Source organism: Branchiostoma lanceolatum, chromosome 5 (assembly GCF_035083965.1).
Source record: "Branchiostoma lanceolatum isolate klBraLanc5 chromosome 5, klBraLanc5.hap2, whole genome shotgun sequence".
NCBI classification, from domain to species: Eukaryota; Metazoa; Chordata; class Leptocardii; order Amphioxiformes; family Branchiostomatidae; genus Branchiostoma; species Branchiostoma lanceolatum.
This window is the reverse complement of record NC_089726.1, coordinates 18,420,951-18,439,290: the sequence shown is the minus strand read 5'-3', so window position 1 is coordinate 18,439,290 and position 18,340 is coordinate 18,420,951. Positions and strand designations below refer to the sequence as shown.

General features: G+C 43.9%; 3 protein-coding genes across 6 annotated transcripts in view; all 3 read right to left on the bottom strand.

The window, feature by feature from the left end:
- The window catches only part of LOC136435551 (cAMP-dependent protein kinase type II regulatory subunit-like), an 82,899-nt gene that overhangs the window by 7,736 nt on the left and 56,823 nt on the right, over positions 1 to 18,340 (bottom strand). For all 4 annotated transcript variants that reach the window (XM_066429158.1, XM_066429159.1, XM_066429160.1 and 1 more), the window contains 3 exons: positions 16,140 to 16,204; positions 1,531 to 1,684; positions 358 to 459 (listed from right to left, as the gene is read on the bottom strand). In XM_066429158.1, coding sequence (XP_066285255.1) covers positions 358 to 459; positions 1,531 to 1,684; positions 16,140 to 16,204 — 321 coding nt within the window. The remainder of the gene's footprint in view (positions 1 to 357; positions 460 to 1,530; positions 1,685 to 16,139; positions 16,205 to 18,340) is intronic.
- On the bottom strand, positions 4,690 to 7,511 carry LOC136435549 (nuclear respiratory factor 1-like). Its single transcript, XM_066429154.1, has 2 exons — positions 6,756 to 7,511; positions 4,690 to 6,532 (listed from the first exon to the last, which is right to left on the bottom strand). The coding sequence occupies exons 1-2, from the start codon at positions 7,366 to 7,368 to the stop codon at positions 5,340 to 5,342; spliced, it is 1,806 nt and encodes a 601-aa protein (XP_066285251.1). The 5' UTR covers positions 7,369 to 7,511; the 3' UTR covers positions 4,690 to 5,339.
- Positions 8,838 to 10,814, bottom strand: LOC136435550 (uncharacterized). Its single transcript, XM_066429155.1, has 2 exons — positions 9,535 to 10,814; positions 8,838 to 9,337 (listed from the first exon to the last, which is right to left on the bottom strand). The coding sequence occupies exons 1-2, from the start codon at positions 10,812 to 10,814 to the stop codon at positions 9,052 to 9,054; spliced, it is 1,566 nt and encodes a 521-aa protein (XP_066285252.1). The 3' UTR covers positions 8,838 to 9,051.

The following is an 18,340-nucleotide window of genomic DNA, read 5'->3' as shown; positions in this document are numbered from 1 at the left end:
CCAACTTAGGTCACCATATTTCCTGAGTTTCCCTTCCCTAGATTCATTTCTACATGCTTCAACACAAACTTTAGGGTCTCCAGAAGATGACATTCAGAAAGCCTACTTTTATGCTTTTTAGGAAAGACTTAGATAAGACATACTGTAAATCCATTTAATATTGTGGTTGGTAATTTTAGTGATTGGGGGGGGGGAAGGGACTAGTTCACTGTTACAGTATTGATTTTAACGGTGGAAACAAATATCACTGTCTCAAATGTTTGCAATGATGAAATCTTAGCGGTTGACTGGTGACCGTTGAAATAGCTATAATCAAGTTACCGTACGTTGAAAAATCAAGAATTACAGTACTAGTACCTCCAGAGTCTTGAGCATGGGAACGTTGTCCAGAAGGTTTTCGAACATCTTTCTCTTCTTGTAGGCGTTCTTCAGCAGTATCCTCCTGAAGGTCTGTCGGTCCTGAGGAAAAAAAAACACACAACAAAGTCAGTGAAAGCGAGGGTGATTTTCGACCAGTTCAGCTCAAATTTGTACGGTTCTTGGACTGGCGAATGTGCTAGATGTTGGCACATCGGCAACCAAATCTGGAGTGTGTTTTTTTGCACACTTTTAGAGAGATTAGCCAAAGAGGCTCAGTTGGCGTCGCTCCATCGTCAGGGAAGGTCGTGTTAAGTGCCTTTTCCAAGGGAACAACGTAGGGGCACGATGAGCATCGAACCCGGGACCTATTGGTTCTGAGTCCGACGCTCTGACCGATGCGCCACACTGACGCCCATTTAGCTCAAATGAACTCAATAAACAGATGAGCTACTCTTCCACTTGTCGTGACAGAGAAGACAAATACTACATACAGTATTTACAGGTTTATTGGACCAGGGAAATTCCCCTTGTTCTTTTCATCAACTACAATGAACAGGGGACCACGGCTTAACGTCCCGTCCTAGGCCTTAGGACTGCGACTCTTTTCAGCAGCACGAATATCAGGTGAGCGACATAGCTGGGATTTGAACTCATGACTTCTTGGTCCAGAGGCAGGGTGACTAACCACTGGGCTATGCATGCTATCACAAGGAGTCAAGGAATACTAAGTCTTCAATAATATCACCACATATACAGTAAATTGTAAAGGTTAGGCTAATTTTCCATTTGTGCTTCTTTTCTGTTCTGCTAGTATCATCGAATTTGGTAGGGATAGTCTGGAAAAATTTGGCTAAAATAAAGGCTACATACAATTCACCTTTAGATCCAAAATTGATACAATATTATGGCTTACATTACACTACAAAATGGAACTCTGAACATTTTTTAATGCTCATCGTTTTCCCTTTTTCAGCAACTTCTTGTAAGATTTTCCACATACTTCATGTGCTATATCCTCACAAGAAATATCACACGTCATATAATTATTCTGTAATGCAATTTTCATCCTTAATAGCTTACGAAAGAACTGTAAAAACAACCTTCACCAGACAACTCAATTTTGTACGACACACCCTGTTATACAACCTTCATGACAGGGGATTGACTTACAAGAGCCCACAGGATGCCGTCTGATGTGGCGACGATAGTAGCAGCACGGGGTGTGTTATACATGAGAGCCAGCTCTCCAAAGCTGCCGGTATTGTCATAGGAACCCACATGTTTGTCTGCGCCGTCAATCTTCACAAAGATGTTATAGGTGCCACTAGGGGGAAAGGACAACATCAAAACACTTTGAGATAAAACACATTTATTAACATCAATCACTTGAGAATCCAGGTATGTAAGCGTGCCACACAGCACACGTTCGACGGCGTCAAAATGTGCACAGGAACACGGTGTGACGGCCGTCCCAGGGTGTCATATGGGGCACCCAGGACGGCTTTTTTTTTACGGTCTTCACATTGCTTTAAGACTCAAACAATAAACTATACTTGATCAGAAAAGAGTTCAACAATCATATTTTACGATCTACTGATTGCTATGAACGACAGAGCTTGGGAAAATACGGAATTTGGAGCTGGAATTTGCCAAGTTCGAGCGCCTGTCAGAAGTGCGAGCGCGAGCGCCGATCTCGGAGATCGTTCAACTAAAACCCGCTCTGAAAATTAAAAATTAACACCAAAACTAATCAGTTTTGTACTTTGTATAATCTTCAGATGTTATATTTATGGTCTGCTTCGCTGAGGCTGCTAGTGAACTTGCGTGAAACCTGCAGGAAACGACGATCTCGATGCACGGAAAGGCCGCCATGACACACCAGCCGCTTAGACGGAAAGTAGCCACTTATTGCGACATAAACAGTACGCCGATTCGGCGTGATTTGTCTGAACATGCGATGCCCGGTCTCTCCGTGTCTTTCTATTTGGCACGAGTCCGTTACAACAGAGATTTTCGGGCACAAGCTTGAAGGGAAATGTTATCGGCTCAACTGTATGTCTCTACATGGTGTGTTTTCGCAAAATAAAACATTAAAAGCCGAAATTTCCAAATGCCGTCGCCACGTGTCCGTCAGCACGTCAAGACGTGCTGAGCTGCACGCTGTGACGGAAATTTTGTGGATTGACGGTGAACGGTGTAGAATATTTCCTGTTACAATTGTCCGACTTTAAAAGCTGAAAATTGCCGATGTAGCCACAGAACAATTCGATTGAATCGTGAAACATTGCTACACAGGGAGATTTTAGTTTCAACGGTGTGTTTTCGCAAAATAAAACATTGAAAGCCGAACTTTCCACATGCCGTCGCCACGTGTCCGTCAGCACGTCAAGACGTGCTGAGCTGCACGCTGTGACGGATTTTTTGTGGATTGACGGTGAACGGTGTAGAATATTTCCTGTTACAATTGTCCGACTTTAAGAGCTGAAAATTGCCGATGTAGCCACAGAACAATTCGATTGAATCGTGAAACATTGCTACACAGGGAGATTTTAGTTTCAACGGTGTGTTTTCGCAAAATAAAACATTAAAAGCCGAAATTTCCACATGCCGTCGCCACGTGTCCGTCAGCACGTCAAGACGTGCTGAGCTGCACGCTGTGACGGATTTTTTTTGGATTGACGTTGAACAAGGCTCGGTGCGGAACTGGTAAATTGTATCATGGTCTTTGCTATTAAAATTGTGAGAATTTAAAGTAAGAGTAGATATAGTCACAGAACAATTCGATTGAATAAAGGTGAGTAGTCTATGTAACGTTACAGCATATCGCACGCCAGTTCTCGATCGCCCTCCTGTCCCGTGCTGCGCACTGTGACGGCCGAGAATATTCTTACAGGTATTTTGCTCCTATTTCTATTTAAAAGAAAGGAACATACTGGTATTAAATTTTTTACCGTTGTTTAAATTGATAGGAACTGTTTTTCATTGCTATCAGGAACTTGTCAAACTTTTACAGGATTTGTCGTTTATCATATTCTGCCGTTATCATGTGCTGATCAACACGCTTTGACGGTAATACTGAAACTCGCGGCAGCACGTTACGCAAGTCAACGGTGATATGTTGGAATGGTAAGTTTCGTCCTTTGATAAGCGATGATAGAATGATAAAACTTTGTTTTCTTGTTGCGATTTATTTCGTTAAGGAACTTGTCGAGTTTTTTTTTTTAAAGCCTCTGTCGTTTGCCATATTCTGCTGTTATCGTGTGCTGATCCACACGCTTTGCCGGTTATACCGAAACTCGCCGAAGCTCAACGTCTGGCACGTTGCAATAACGATATTTTTTAATGGTAAGTCGTCCTTTTGATAAGCGATTATGAACTAAAACAAGCTTTCTTTGCTCGTTCCAAGTTATTTATTGCCACAATTTTCACGTTTTTATAGCCTTTTGTCGTTTGCCATATTCTGCCGTTATCATACGGGAAATCGCCGAACTCGTTGCAATAACGATATTTTCGAATTGTATTCAAGTTTCTTCTTTTGATAAGTGATCATTAACTGATGGGAACTTTGTTTTCTTAATGCAAGTTATTTATTGCCACAATGTTCACGTTTTTTATAGCCTTTTGTCGTTTGCCATATTCTGCCGTTATCATGTGCTGATCCACACGCTTTGACGGTTATACGGAAAATCGCCGAACTCGTTGCAATAACGATATTTTCGAATTGTATTCAAATTTCGTCCTTTAATAAGTGATCATATACTGATGGGAACTTTGTTTTCTTGATGCAAGTTATTTTGTCACTTTAAGGAAATTTCACGTTTTTATAGCATTTTGTCGTTTGCCATATTCCGCCGTTATCATGTGCTGATCTACACGCTTTGACGGTTATACGGAAAATCGCCGAAGCACGTTTCAATAACGATATTTTCGAATTGTATTCAAGTTTCGTCCTTTAATAAGTGATCATATACTGATGGGAACTTTGTTTTCTTGCTGCAAGTTATTTTGTCACTTTAAGGAAATTTCACGTTTTTATAGCATTTTGTCGTTTGCCATATTCTGCCGTTATCATGTGCTGATCCACACGCTTTGACGGTTATACGGAAAACCGCCGAAGCACGTTTCAATATCGAATTGTATTCAAGTTTCGTCCTTTAATAAGTGATCATATACTGATGGGAACTTTGTTTTCTTGCTGCAAGTTATTTTGTCACTTTAAGGAAATTTCAGGTTTTTATAGCATTTTGTCGTTTGCCATATTCCGCCGTTATCATGAGCTGATCTACACGCTTTGACGGTTATGCGGAAACTCACCGAAGCACATTGTAATATGTTTGAACGGTAAGTTTCGTCCTTTTATTAGCGATTATAAACTGGTCGAATCGAAGCTTTGTTTTCTTCTTGCAAGTTACTTATTGCTACAATTTTCACGTTTTTTTATAGCCTTTTGTCGTTTGCCATATTCCGCCGTTATCATGTGCTGATCCACACGCTTTGACGGTTATACGGAAAATCGCCGAAGCACTATACTAGGCTCAACAGGCGCACATCCAATTCCAAAATAACATCTTTTATTTACGCAGTATTACTTACAAAATCGTGATATCGTGAACTCAAATAACTAAATAAGTAACCAATGGAACAGAATTATCTACTACGCATTATCATACCCAAATACAATGACAATTAAGAACTAAATAACTAACAAATGGAACAGAATTATCTACTACGCCTTATCATACCCAAATACAATGACAATTAAGAACTAAATAACTAACAAATGGAACAGAATTATCTACTACGCCTTATCATACCCAAATACAATGACAATTAAGAACTAAATAACTAACAAATGGAACAGAATTATCTACTACGCCTTATCATACCCAAATACAATGAATTAACAAATTCTAAACAAATAGTACTTCAATGTTCTTACATTAAACATCTACCAGTAATCTACTTTAAATCACTATATACTATAAGTCCAACTTCTTTGGTGCCCTCTTGGACCTTGGTTGTCTGGACACTTTCTCCGCAGTAGGGGGAGGTGGTGTACTTGTAGTTGTGGACGGAAGGCCGGATGGCGTGGGTGTGGGAAGTACCGTCGAGGGCGTAGCGACAGGCTGCCGACGACCGGGAACCGTGCGTGCCTGCCGCTTCCTACACACAGGCTGCTGCACGATTCTTCTCTTAGGTCGGGTGCGTGTTCGGGCGACCCGGACGACAGTCTCGGGGCCGACTCGGCCGACAGTCTCGGGGCCGACTCGGCCGACAGTCTCGGGGCCGACTCGGACGACAGTCTCGGGGGCGACTCGGCCGACAGTCTCGGTGATCTCGGCGGGGCTCTCGGGGTCGACCCGGACGACAGTCTCGGGGGCGACTCGGACCACAGTCTCGGTGATCTCAGCGGGGATCTCGGCGGCGACTTCGGTGGGGCTCTCGGCGGCGACCTGGACGGGGATCTCGGCGTTGTCATCGTCGTTGTCACGGGCGGGGGTCTGAGTAGTTGTGGACGGAAGGCCGGATGGCGTGGGTGTGGGAAGTACCGTCGAGGGCGTAGCGGCAGGCTGCCGACGACCGACAACCGTGCGTGCCTGCCGCTTCCTACACACAGGCTGCTGCACGATTCTTCTCTTAGGTCGGGTGCGTGTTCGGGCGACCCGGACGACAGTCTCGGGGCCGACTCGGCCGACAGTCTCGGGGCCGACTCCGACGACAGTCTCGGGGGCGACTCGGCCGACAGTCTCGGTGATCTCGGCGGGACTCTCGGGGTCGACCCGGACGACAGTCTCGGCGATCTCGGCGGGGCTCTCGGGGGCGACTCGGACGACAGTCTCGGGGCCGACTCGGTCGACAGTCTCGGTGATCTCAGCGGGGATCTCGGCGGCGACCCGGACGACAGTCTCGGCGATCTCGGCGGGGCTCTCGGGGGCGACCCCGACGACAGTCTCTGGGCCGACTCGGCCGACAGTCTCGGTGATCTCAGCGGGGATCTCGGCGGCGACCCGGACGACAGTCTCGGCGATCTCGGCGGGGCTCTCGGGGGCGACCCCGACGACAGTCTCTGGGCCGACTCGGCCGACAGTCTCGGTGATCTCAGCGGGGATCTCGGCGGCGACTTCGGTGGGGTTGTCATCGTCGTTGTCACGGACGGGGGTCTGAGTGTCAGCTATTGGAGAAGAAAAAGAAGAACTTTATTGCACGACAATTGTATAACGTTATGTTTGAAACCAATGATAAGTTGCATTGATATTGTTATCATGTTATGCTGTAGTTAAGAAATCGAATACAAATGCTGTAATTATTAATTCCACCATAGACAACAAGAAATGAGAGAGAGGGATTTACAGTTTATGTTGTAGTTTGAAATATAAAGAAAGAAAGAAACCCACCAAGCAGATGTTCCAGTCCATAATGCTGGTAGCACCGCCGGATGGTTCCTCGCAGGAAAGACGCCCAGCTTCGCTGCTTCTTTTGGTCCTGGGCCCGTGGGTCGACACTGAGGGTGTAGGGGACATCGTCATCCCAGAACTGCCACCGGGCCCCGTCTTTCCCCCACCGCGGCTCCCGTTTGGTAGTCAAACGGATGGCGGTCCGAACCAGGGCTCGTAAGCCCTCCATGTTCATGATCTCCAGCCCCTCTAGTTCGTTCCGCAGATCCGGCAGGGTAGGGACGGCTGTTTCGTGCCCTACTACACTTTGTGGTGGCTCTAATTCTAAGTGTTCTTGTTCTCCTGTCATCCTCTTTGTGTTGAAGCTGTCGATAATGGCTGGCAGGTGGTCTAAGAGGGCTTCCTTCAGATGTTGTGTCCCAGTGGTGATGTAACGTGTCTCAAGTGTATTCTTGTCCTTGACGTAGGCAAGAATCACGACATCGTTCTTCCCTCCTACAAACGCTTTGGCCCTTGACTCCAGTGACGTCCATCTTCGAAAGTTTCGCACTGACATATGCTCCGTCATGGTACAGGTGATATTGTTCTGAGAGTTGCCGCGCTGGTACACCATTTTATAGCCAACTTCAAAAAGGTTCTCCGAAGAGGTCGCTAAATGACATGATGATTACATCAATTGTACTTCCCGTTAATCATGGTAACAACTCCATCTTCATTTGATCATGGTAATAGCTCAATAATCATCTATCAAGTCACTTGTCAAGATTAAAAGATTGTCTTACAGTTCTGCCGAGGACTCATTCGTGGTTTAAGTTCAAGCGACGCCGCATGTTGTCTGTGCGTCCATAATTACAATCTAAATGAACTGTGTAATGAATCAGTAGTTCTAATCTTTGTCTTATATATATGTAGAGTTTCTACTGTCTAGCTCTAGTAGCGGACCACCAGTTGTTGTTTTTATGTGATGATTACGTACTTACGCGGCTAAGGACCAAAAATCCCCGAAATAAACCAAGGAGGAATAAACCGATTACAGATCACTTTGCGTTCAGAGATTCAGTGGAAATGGTTTCACCGCAAGCGTTTCTTCTTACTCAAGAAAGTGGTTTGCAAATAAACCGTAAGGAGAAAATCTAAATGGTTTTGAGCAATCACATTCCAAAAATTGGATCGTTCCGAAGGAATTAGAAGTGAAGTGAAGTGAACTTTATTGCTCAACAATCGTACATGGTACAATGTATGGCATGAAATCAACAATCTGTTCTACAAGGCTAATCTATCCTACAATTCTAAGTACAAATTAATTTCGAAACCAGTGTTTTTGTTACAATATATAGTCATGTATGGGTAATTCTGTCTCGCTTTTCGAATGATTTATGGAGAAATTGACCTATGTACATGGATATAGGAGTCGGACATGACAACGGTACATATAAAATATCGTTCTGTGTACCAGATAGGGTGAAGTTTGTCTTAGTAGTAAGTCTGTATGATTGCCTTCTTTGGCCCGTCGCCATGTTTGTTTTGTTTGGCGGGGCTGGGTAATTAGCGGGCACCAAGTCAAATCGATATGGTTTATTCTTAGACTTCGGTAAGTCGACTGATTTCTTAGTTCCGAGCGTTATGTATACAATAATTTAGGTCAAGCCGCAGTAACCTATGACGTTTACTGCATCCAAGCACATGTATATAAAATGTCCTTGCTACATCTCAGCATACTGTACTGTATTTCGCTAGATTTCAACCGGTTCAACCGGACCTAAATAAACAACGTCCCGGTTTCCCCTTTGTGCACTAATTGCCCGCAATTGTTCTACCAATATATAAAACCTCCTTGGTTCTACCGAGGGCAGTCAATGATTTGATAGAATACTGTAGTTTTATAATATTGTGTCAACTGTCTGTCTTTCTCACTCACACACACACGCATCCGACGAGCACGCTCGGAAGTTTTCATTCTAACCCAGGACTGTCAGGAGATAGATTTGTTCCGTCCAAGTGTTCAAACAGTCAACACACCACTTTCACTTCATTCCATATCTATCTATCTATCATTCAAGTAGACAATACAAAGCCTTTTGATTTTTATATGTTTATTGATGAAATCAAATTATGTACGATCACAAATACAGGTTTTGTCCATATTTTGAGCGCTACAGTACTAGTATACTACCATTCAGTATAACAAATGCTGTGTCACTTTTGCTCTAGACATCTCCACAAAAGCAAAAGTGCAACGAAAAGTGTTTGACTATGTTTCAATGCCACAGTATTATACAGATACATGATAACAACTTTACTCCCAAGATATTCCTAGTTGCTGTTGTTTGTCAATATTCTTAAATGCCAAGAAAAGTGCAGCGTTAAACATGAATTTACTCTGAGTCATGTACGCCAACTGGGCCTTGATGCGTTTTAACCCTGAGTTCGCCTGCTCGTTTATTTGAGAGTTTATCTGCTGTACGTCGATTGTGCCATGCTGTCCATATGAGTCCATGCAGTAGCCGTCGCTGCATCCAGTGTGGTTTATCCAGTGTAACCGGTCAACGCAGAAGAGGGTGTTCATAAAGAATGCGGGCTCCCTGTGTGAAGAAGAACAAATGAAAGTCAAACGATTGTTTTCAAGGCAACATAGAAGAAAAAAACAAGATCTGAATTAAAATCGAAAGAATACAAAGCTAATGACTATTACTGAAAGACATTCAAAATAACGGTGCACTGAAGCCCCTCACGACCAGTCTATATCTGTGATTAGACAGTGACAACAAAAAATACTTACCTGTTGAGACAGTACTGATGAAGACGACATGCATTGTCGTACACGATCACTCGCGGCGCTCGATTGAAGCGACCAATCAGTATCTCGAAAGGATGTCTTGGAGACTCGTGACTCTTCAATATGGTGAACCCATAGCAGACTCCGTGTTGACAGAAAGCTGTAAATATTCCGGGGCTAAGGGATGGATGACCTCCATACATCTTGTTGCAGCGTTGGCTTGGATCTCTGCATTTCCTTAGTCGAGGCCGCCTCTGTGCATCCTTTGCATATTTAGCCTGGCCGCGGACAAGTGGCAAGTTTGGGAAGAAGGAATATCCTCCGAAGGTATCCTCTTCTTCTGGTGGTGGGTACACACTGCCGTCGTGCTTGTCTTTGAATGGTAGGGATACCCTATCCATAATGTCTTTTACCAAAGCAGACACGTCTTCCGGAATCCTGTTTCCCTCAGCCTTGTAAACTTCAAACAAGAAGTCAGCCAGGATCGGCGCATCGCTTCTGAGCTTTTGTAGGTGGGCCGCATTAACACTGTCAAATATTGCAAGTGCATTCGTCACAGCCCTGTGAACGATTTCTTTTGTGTGACCCTCTCTTGGCGAGTGGTCTATTTGCAGCATTCCGCAAAGTGGACCGTTCTTCGCCAACTCGCCTAAGAATTTTTTGTACGGATCGGGGGCTATCCGGTGAGACCCGTTGCGACTCAACCTCTTCAGCAGAGTCGCCAGTGATGCCAGATGGGGGAAGTCTGATAGTGAACTCACCAGTTCACGGTACTGCTGGGCTGACAAAGCGCTGGGTCGTCGTGCTTTCCCTTTTTTCTTTTGACTTTGGCTCACTCCCGCGAACTGAGACAGGAAGACGCGGGACCCGGGGATCGGTAGGAAGACGCGTTCTTTATGGTCACTCCCCTTAATCTCCAAAGACGACTGCTGTGTCTCTCGACTCGACTCATAGGTGATCAAGTCCTTTCTGAAGCCAAGCGATGTTCCGTCACAGATGATGACGTCGGGATGCTGTTCGCATACCGGGCACTTGAAGGATGTCCGCCAGTCGATGTCTAGCAGATGGGAAAAGCTATCCCAGGCGAGGCGCATCTTGTGGAGTGGAAGCACGTCCCCCTGTCCAAGTGCACCGACTTGACGTTGGTAGGCTCGGTGAAAGGCGGCTAAGGGGTTCCTGGCTTCCAGCATTAAATGGAGGTACCGGAAGAGCATGGAGTAGGCGATCAGGTCCTTGTTATTCAAATTGAAGAGAAGATCCTCTTGTCCGTCATATGGCAGCATACATCTGCAGTCGCCAGTGCAGATTCTGTAGAAAACTAAAAGGAAATAAAGCTTGGTAAATTGGTTGTAATGTGGTAGACATTTTACTTCAACGGTGAAACAAAGACACATGACGAAACAAAATATCTGAGTAATTTTCCGTTTGTATTATCACTGTACGTACATCATTTGTTTTATTTTATATAACGCAGGGCCCCTCTTTAAAGCAGTAAATTACTGAGCAGGGCTACCCTGGGTAAACATGACAGAATAAAAATAATGAGTAATAAGTAAAAAAAACAATTTTATGTAAGGTAATGTTGTGGGTATAGATATTGCAGATACAAAGAAATCACAATCGTTTGATTACTATAATGAAAGTAGACATTTAAATAGCTGTGGCGCAAAGTCTTACCTTTAATGTCTTTCAGTTCTCCATCTGCGTTTGTGTGTTTGAATGAACACTGTTCTGTGTACACCGTCACAGTCTCGTTGCAACTCCATCCTTTTTCGATCGGGTCACTGGTATCCCAAGCACAATTGTTGGGACAATGAGAATCAGGTATCCCGGGCACCAGATTTTCAGGAACCGCGACCAGTCCAGAGTCATATTCCTGCTGAAGTTCTCGTAGGTCGTCCGGCAGGGGATACGGTATGGTTTGCCACGACTTCGCAGAAGGCAGTGGAGTCGGTGTCTCACCTCCGACATCTATAGGTTCGTCTATGCCCTCACTTCGAAGCCATTCGCGGCATGCGGTTACATGACGACAGCTCCGCACGGCGTAGTCGCACGTCAGGCAATGTAGATGTCGCTGACGTCTAGTTGTTCCAACAACAGCCCTACCTCCGTCACCTGAGGTCAATGCAAGCAGCGGATCTGCTCTCACGAAATGCACATCGGTGCCGCTATTCTCCTCTATCTCGTCCTCTTCCTCCACTTCGTCATCATCATGCCCTGGACCAACATCAGGATCTTCTTCAAATGAACTTATCATGCGGCAGTGGATGCAGTAATCACCCTCCTCTCTGCATATAAACTCGTCGAAATCTTCAGTGACTTTTTTACTTGTTTCAAGTAGACGATGTTGCTGGCCACTAGCCTCTCGGCAGGAACAGATCCAAAAGGTATGGGTAGAACCGGCCACACTTGTGAAGGACGTGCCCATCTTTTCCACAACTACGTACTTGCCTTCCTTCAGTCTGTTTCCATTCCAGTCGCGGATCACCCAAACCTTCACACCGTCTTGAAGTCGTACCTCAAATATCTCGCCCTCTGTCCTTAGCGACATCTTATATGTGGCCATGGGATCACTCACAGAGGTACTGGTAGTCTCGAAATTCAATCGCTGACGCTTTCCTCTTGCATCAGATCCTGTGCTGTCCCTTGATCTCTTCTGGCTTGGAGTACGCCGGTTGTGATCACGACCTCTCATGAAACTAAACTTTGCCCTTGGCGTTTTTGGCTTTACAAGCTTACGACCTTCCATTGTTCTTAAGTTTCCCAAATGGGTACGGATACTGCCTTTCTTCCGCCTTTTATACCTTTCGGTCGACAGGTGAACAATGGAATTCGTTCAGACCGCCCCGATCTGATGGGATCCTGCTTTCCGATTGGTCACTTCCCCAAAACGTAATAATGAAGCCGGTAGCAGAGCACTCTGAACCTTAATGCATCAGTTCGGTAGCAGAGCACAGTAACCTTAATGCGCAGAGATCCCGCTTTCTGATTGGTCAGTACACTAGATACGTAATAATGAAGCCGGCAGCAGAGCACTCTGAACCTTAATGCATCAGTTCAGAGCGCCTTGAGATCCCGCTTTCTGATTGGTCAGTACACTAGATATGTAATAATGAAGCCGGCAGCAGAGCACTCTGAACCTTAATGCATCAGTTCAGAGCGCCTTGAGATCCCGCTTTCTGATTGGTCAGTACACTAGATACGTAATAATGAAGCCGGCAGCAGAGCACTCTGAACCTTAATGCATCAGTTCAGAGCGCCTTGAGATCCCGCTTTCTGATTGGTCAGTACACTAGATACGTAATAATGAAGCCGGCAGCAGAGCACTCTGAACCTTAATGCATCAGTTCAGAGCGCCTTGAGATCCCGCTTTCTGATTGGTCAGTACACTAGATACGTAATAATGAAGCCGGCAGCAGAGCACTCTGAACCTTAATGCATCAGTTCAGAGCGCCTTGAGATCCCGCTTTCTGATTGGTCAGTACACTAGATACGTAATAATGAAGCCGGCAGCAGAGCACTCTGAACCTTAATGCATCAGTTCAGAGCGCCTTGAGATCCCGTTTTCTGATTGGTCAGTACACTAAATACGTAATAATGAAGCCGGTAGCAGAACATTTATGCATCAGTTCGGGAGCAGAGCACAGTAACCTTAATGCGCCTTGAGATCCCGCTTTCTGACCGGTCACTACACTAGATACGTGATAAAGAGGTCGAGAGCAGAGCACAGTAACTTTAATGCGCCTTGAGATCCCGCTTCCTGATCGGTCACTACACTACACTAGATACGTAATAAAGAGGTCGGGAGCAGAGCACAGTAACCTTCATGCGCCTTGAGATCCCGCTTCCTGATCGGTCACTACACTAGATACGTAATAAAGAGGTCGGGAGCAGAGCACAGTAACCTTCATGCGCCTTGAGATCCCGCTTCCTGATCGGTCACTACACTAGATACGTAATAAAGAGGTCGGGAGCAGAGCAACATAACCTTAATGATTCCTTAATGCAGTCAATCAGAGCGCCTCGAGATTCTACATTCCGATTGGTCACTATAGTATTACGAAACACGAAAAACTGTAAATTCTTATCTGTGTTCTAAATAAACAATATAATCAGCAACTTGTGCTTTATTTCGGGATGAATAAGACCTGTTCTAGAACATATGACGAGATTGAAATGTCTCATTCGGTGCTACATGCCGTCCGGGAATGTATTATCTCATGTCAAATTGACCGTCACAGCGTGTCACTGGGCACCCTGTAACGGTGTCATGGCGTCGCCGCGTACGTGTCGACACGGAGCGACGAGCACCGTGACGGAGCTGTGACACGTGTGCAAAGGGTATTTAACATACTGCTTAGCGTCAGAATTGTTGGAAGTTGATAGAAATACCGGCAAGAGTCATTTGTTGCAACAATTCTTATCGTCGTTTAATTGTTAAGAAAAACAAAGTCTACAACCAGCTCTTCGCGAATTTCACCGTCCAAGTGTGTGAGTGGGCACACTTTAACGCCGCATGATAATGGCCGTTGGGAGTTCTAAACGATGTTCTTGCAGAAACCCGGCACTTGAGCAAAAACCCTGCTTATCGAAAATAACCTTTTTGTACCTCATTAACAAAAACAAAAGATTGTACACAGAAAGAAATAGCTTGTCTTTGTCCCGCCGATCGATTTGTCAAGTACTCGACTGCTAGTGTCCTCCGCCCAGCCTGGTTAATAGCCAACTATTGCCGGGTTTATTGCAACTAATTTCTATTGTCTAAACTAAAATCTCCCTGTGTAGCAATGTTTCACGATTCAATCGAATTGTTCTGTGGCTACATCGGCAATTTTCAGCTCTTAAAGTCGGACAATTGTAACAGGAAATATTCTACACCGTTCACCGTCAATCCACAAAATTTCCGTCACAGCGTGCAGCTCAGCACGTCTTGACGTGCTGACGGACACGTGGCGACGGCATGTGGAAAGTTCGGCTTTCAATGTTTTATTTTGCGAAAACACACCGTTGAAACTAAAATCTCCCTGTGTAGCAATGTTTCACGATTCAATCGAATTGTTCTGTGGCTACATCGGCAATTTTCAGCTTTTAAAGTCGGACAATTGTAACAGGAAATATTCTACACCGTTCACCGTCAATCCACAAAATTTCCGTCACAGCGTGCAGCTCAGCACGTTTTGACGTGCTGACGGACACGTGGCGACGGCATTTGGAAATTTCGGCTTTTAATGTTTTATTTTGCGAAAACACACCATGTAGAGACATACAGTTGAGCCGATAACATTTCCCTTCAAGCTTGTGCCCGAAAATCTCTGTTGTAACGGACTCGTGCCAAATAGAAAGACACGGAGAGACCGGGCATCGCATGTTCAGACAAATCACGCCGAATCGGCGTACTGTTTATGTCGCAATAAGTGGCTACTTTCCGTCTAAGCGGCTGGTGTGTCATGGCGGCCTTTCCGTGCATCGAGATCGTCGTTTCCTGCAGGTTTCACGCAAGTTCACTAGCAGCCTCAGCGAAGCAGACCATAAATATAACATCTGAAGATTATACAAAGTACAAAACTGATTAGTTTTGGTGTTAATTTTTAATTTTCAGAGCGGGTTTTAGTTGAACGATCTCCGAGATCGGCGCTCGCGCTCGCACTTCTGACAGGCGCTCGAACTTGGCAAATTCCAGCTCCAAATTCCGTATTTTCCCAAGCTCTGTCGTTCATAGCAATCAGTAGATCGTAAAATATGATTGTTGAACTCTTTTCTGATCAAGTATAGTTTACTGTTTGAGTCTTAAAGCAATGTGAAGACCGTAAAAAAAAGCCGTCCTGGGTGCCCCATATGACACCCTGGGACGGCCGTCACACCGTGTTCCTGTGCACATTTTGACGCCGTCGAACGTGTGCTGTGTGGCACGCTTACATAGCTCGAGAATCTATACTCTGCATTTACATTCAGTAATTGTACAATTATTGAATTGCCAATTTAGATAGTCATTTAATTGTTGGACACAACTAATGATAATACCTAAAACTGGACAGTTGATTAAACTTGACAACTGAAATTTGAAAATTATACAATTATATATAAAACATCTTAGTATAGTGGATAAGTACAAAATACTGTAAGCACTGTAAGTTTGTTTATTTTTGCGGTAAGGAGGTTCAATCTCACAGTGTTTCTCACAGTTAAAACAAATTTGTAGTATATGACAATACACGTACATAATGCATATTTGCTGTGTCATGATGTTAAGAAATAAACCACTGCAAACATTTAAAGATTTACAGTAATTCTTCATGGATCTGCGAGATGTGTAGTGAACTGGTATTACAATTGTGGAATTTATAGTGATATCTGAACAGTGTTATGCCAAAGGGTGGTTATACCGGCTATACAGTTACAGATACTGTAAATGCATTTCAAGTTCGCATGGTTTATATTTCGCGCTAAAGCGAAAATGGAGTGGTTTTAAGTTTGCGGCAGCTACTGCTTCAGCATTGCACAAAAAAGTTTGCGGTGTTTTTAAGTTCGCGGTGAAACGGTTGCCGCGAAAACAATGAACATAAAACCACCGCGAACATTTCTGCATTTACAGTATCAGATGTACTAACCTGTCGATGACATAGAAGTTGTCCCCATCGTCTCCCTGGTCTATGACATGCTCATCGGGTATCACCTGTGACAATAAACAACATGACACTTTTTTACAGTGTTTATTGTTACATAACGACCTTTGTTAAGTTCTTCCAATCTCAAATGGGTGTTTAAACAAGAAGTAATAAAACTCGCACTATTTAAACACTAAAGCTTCAAAGTATGTTATTCCCGCTATCCAGAATGAAAAGGGCAATGGAAAAAAGGTAAACAGTAAAATAATTAAAATATTGACTCTATTTTGCAGGGGATAGACTACTCATCTATTTACATGTATATCATTTATGCAAAAAAATCATGCCTAACGGCTAACAACAAGTACTTAAAAATTGAACACACACACAAGCTCCCTTCTATTTATGAATCTGCATGCGATATGTGTGTGATATTTACAGGTATGATTTTGCAACCAGACATATATATGTCACAGTAGAGATGGCGATTCAGGACAATCGGCGATTGTCCTAGGACAGATCGCGATCGCAGTCTGTCCTAGGACAAACGGCGATCATGATCTGTCCTAGGACAATCGCGGATCCTACTAGTAGAGATTGCGATCGCAATCTGTCCTAGGACAAACGGCGATCGTGATCTGTCCTAGGACAATCGCCGATTCTACTAGTAGAGATTGCGATCGCAATCTGTCCTAGGACAAACGGCGATCCAAACTTAATGATGCTAAGATATACTAATAAAGGAAACAGCAATATCTTGTATAATCCATGATTTTATTTAGTATTTACAAATTCTGAGATTGATATTTTGACCTGTTTTAACACTTTACAATTGTTATTGTTCTCCTATGGTTGTGAATTTAATAGGTGTGAAACTGTGAGTAATATCTTGACACCTCAAAATTTGCATACTGAAACATTGTTGGATCACCTTCTTCCAACTGACATCCTTCACACATTATCAAAATTTTGTCACTCAACTTTATCAGAAATTACTTTATCAGAAAACATACTCATTCATCCATTATAAAATATGAAGTAATTCACCTAAAATAGTTGATAATTATGAAATGTAGGTAGTATGCTAAACCTGATTGAAATGTTGTGCAATGATTCATTCTTTTTTCTAAAGCATTTCCATCTAGTCAGAATTTGTCCAGGCAAGTAGAATCGCCGTTTGTCCTAGGACAGATCTCTACTAGTAGAATCAGCGATTGTCCTAGGACAGATCGCGATCGCAAACTTGTCCAAGTAGAATCGCCGTTTGTCCTAGGACAGATCGCGATCGCAGTCTGTCCTAGGACATACAGCGATCGCGATCTGTCCTAGGACAATCGCCGATTGTCCTGAATCGCCATCTCTACTGTGACATATACATTAGTTTATATCCTTCCTACACATTTCCGTGTGTATGGCAGTGCACATCTGTTTCTATAGCCCTTGGGCCACACGGTTCTGCAAGCACTACAGCTAGTCTTCTGGTTTCATTGTACTGTACATCTAAGTAAACCAATACCTCCCCTAACCTAGTCTGTTGGGGACATTTGTCTGTCAATCAAGCAAGGCAGGAGGTCACGGAAATGGAATAACTGACCCCATTTTTTCCTAAGTACCAGTGGCAGTGTACCGGATCAAACATTGGCTGTTTGGGGGGAGTCACTTAGCCAGAAACATTGCTGCGTAGTTCCCTGCAACCAAACTACCATTACCCCTTATGGAACACAAATGGCCAATTAGCCCTACTAGTCCTTAGGATGATACATCTGTATGTTGTGCAAAGCAAAGCCTTGTAATCCACGCACATATATTTCTTTGTATTCTGCGTTTTTGAAGCGTTTTCAATCGATGAATTATTAAAATACAAATGGGGTTGTTACAGCGGACTGTAGATAGAGCATTCTGATTGCTTCGGGTGGATTACTTGAATGTATGGACCAACTGCAATGTCACGATCGCGGTATCAAGTACGTCGGATATTGATAGTTATGACTTCATGCACACGGAGGGCTGAAACAGAAGCACTATCAATTACCTACTAACATATGTACGGCATGTTTGTGGCATAACCTTCCAATTCCAGCATAATTTTCCCCATATCATTTCCTAACAGGTAGAATTGCAATAGGAGAGACATGTATTTTCTGTTACAATTTCTAGCAGTATGTGTTTTTCTTGACCAACGGACTTTTCAAATGCATAATAGA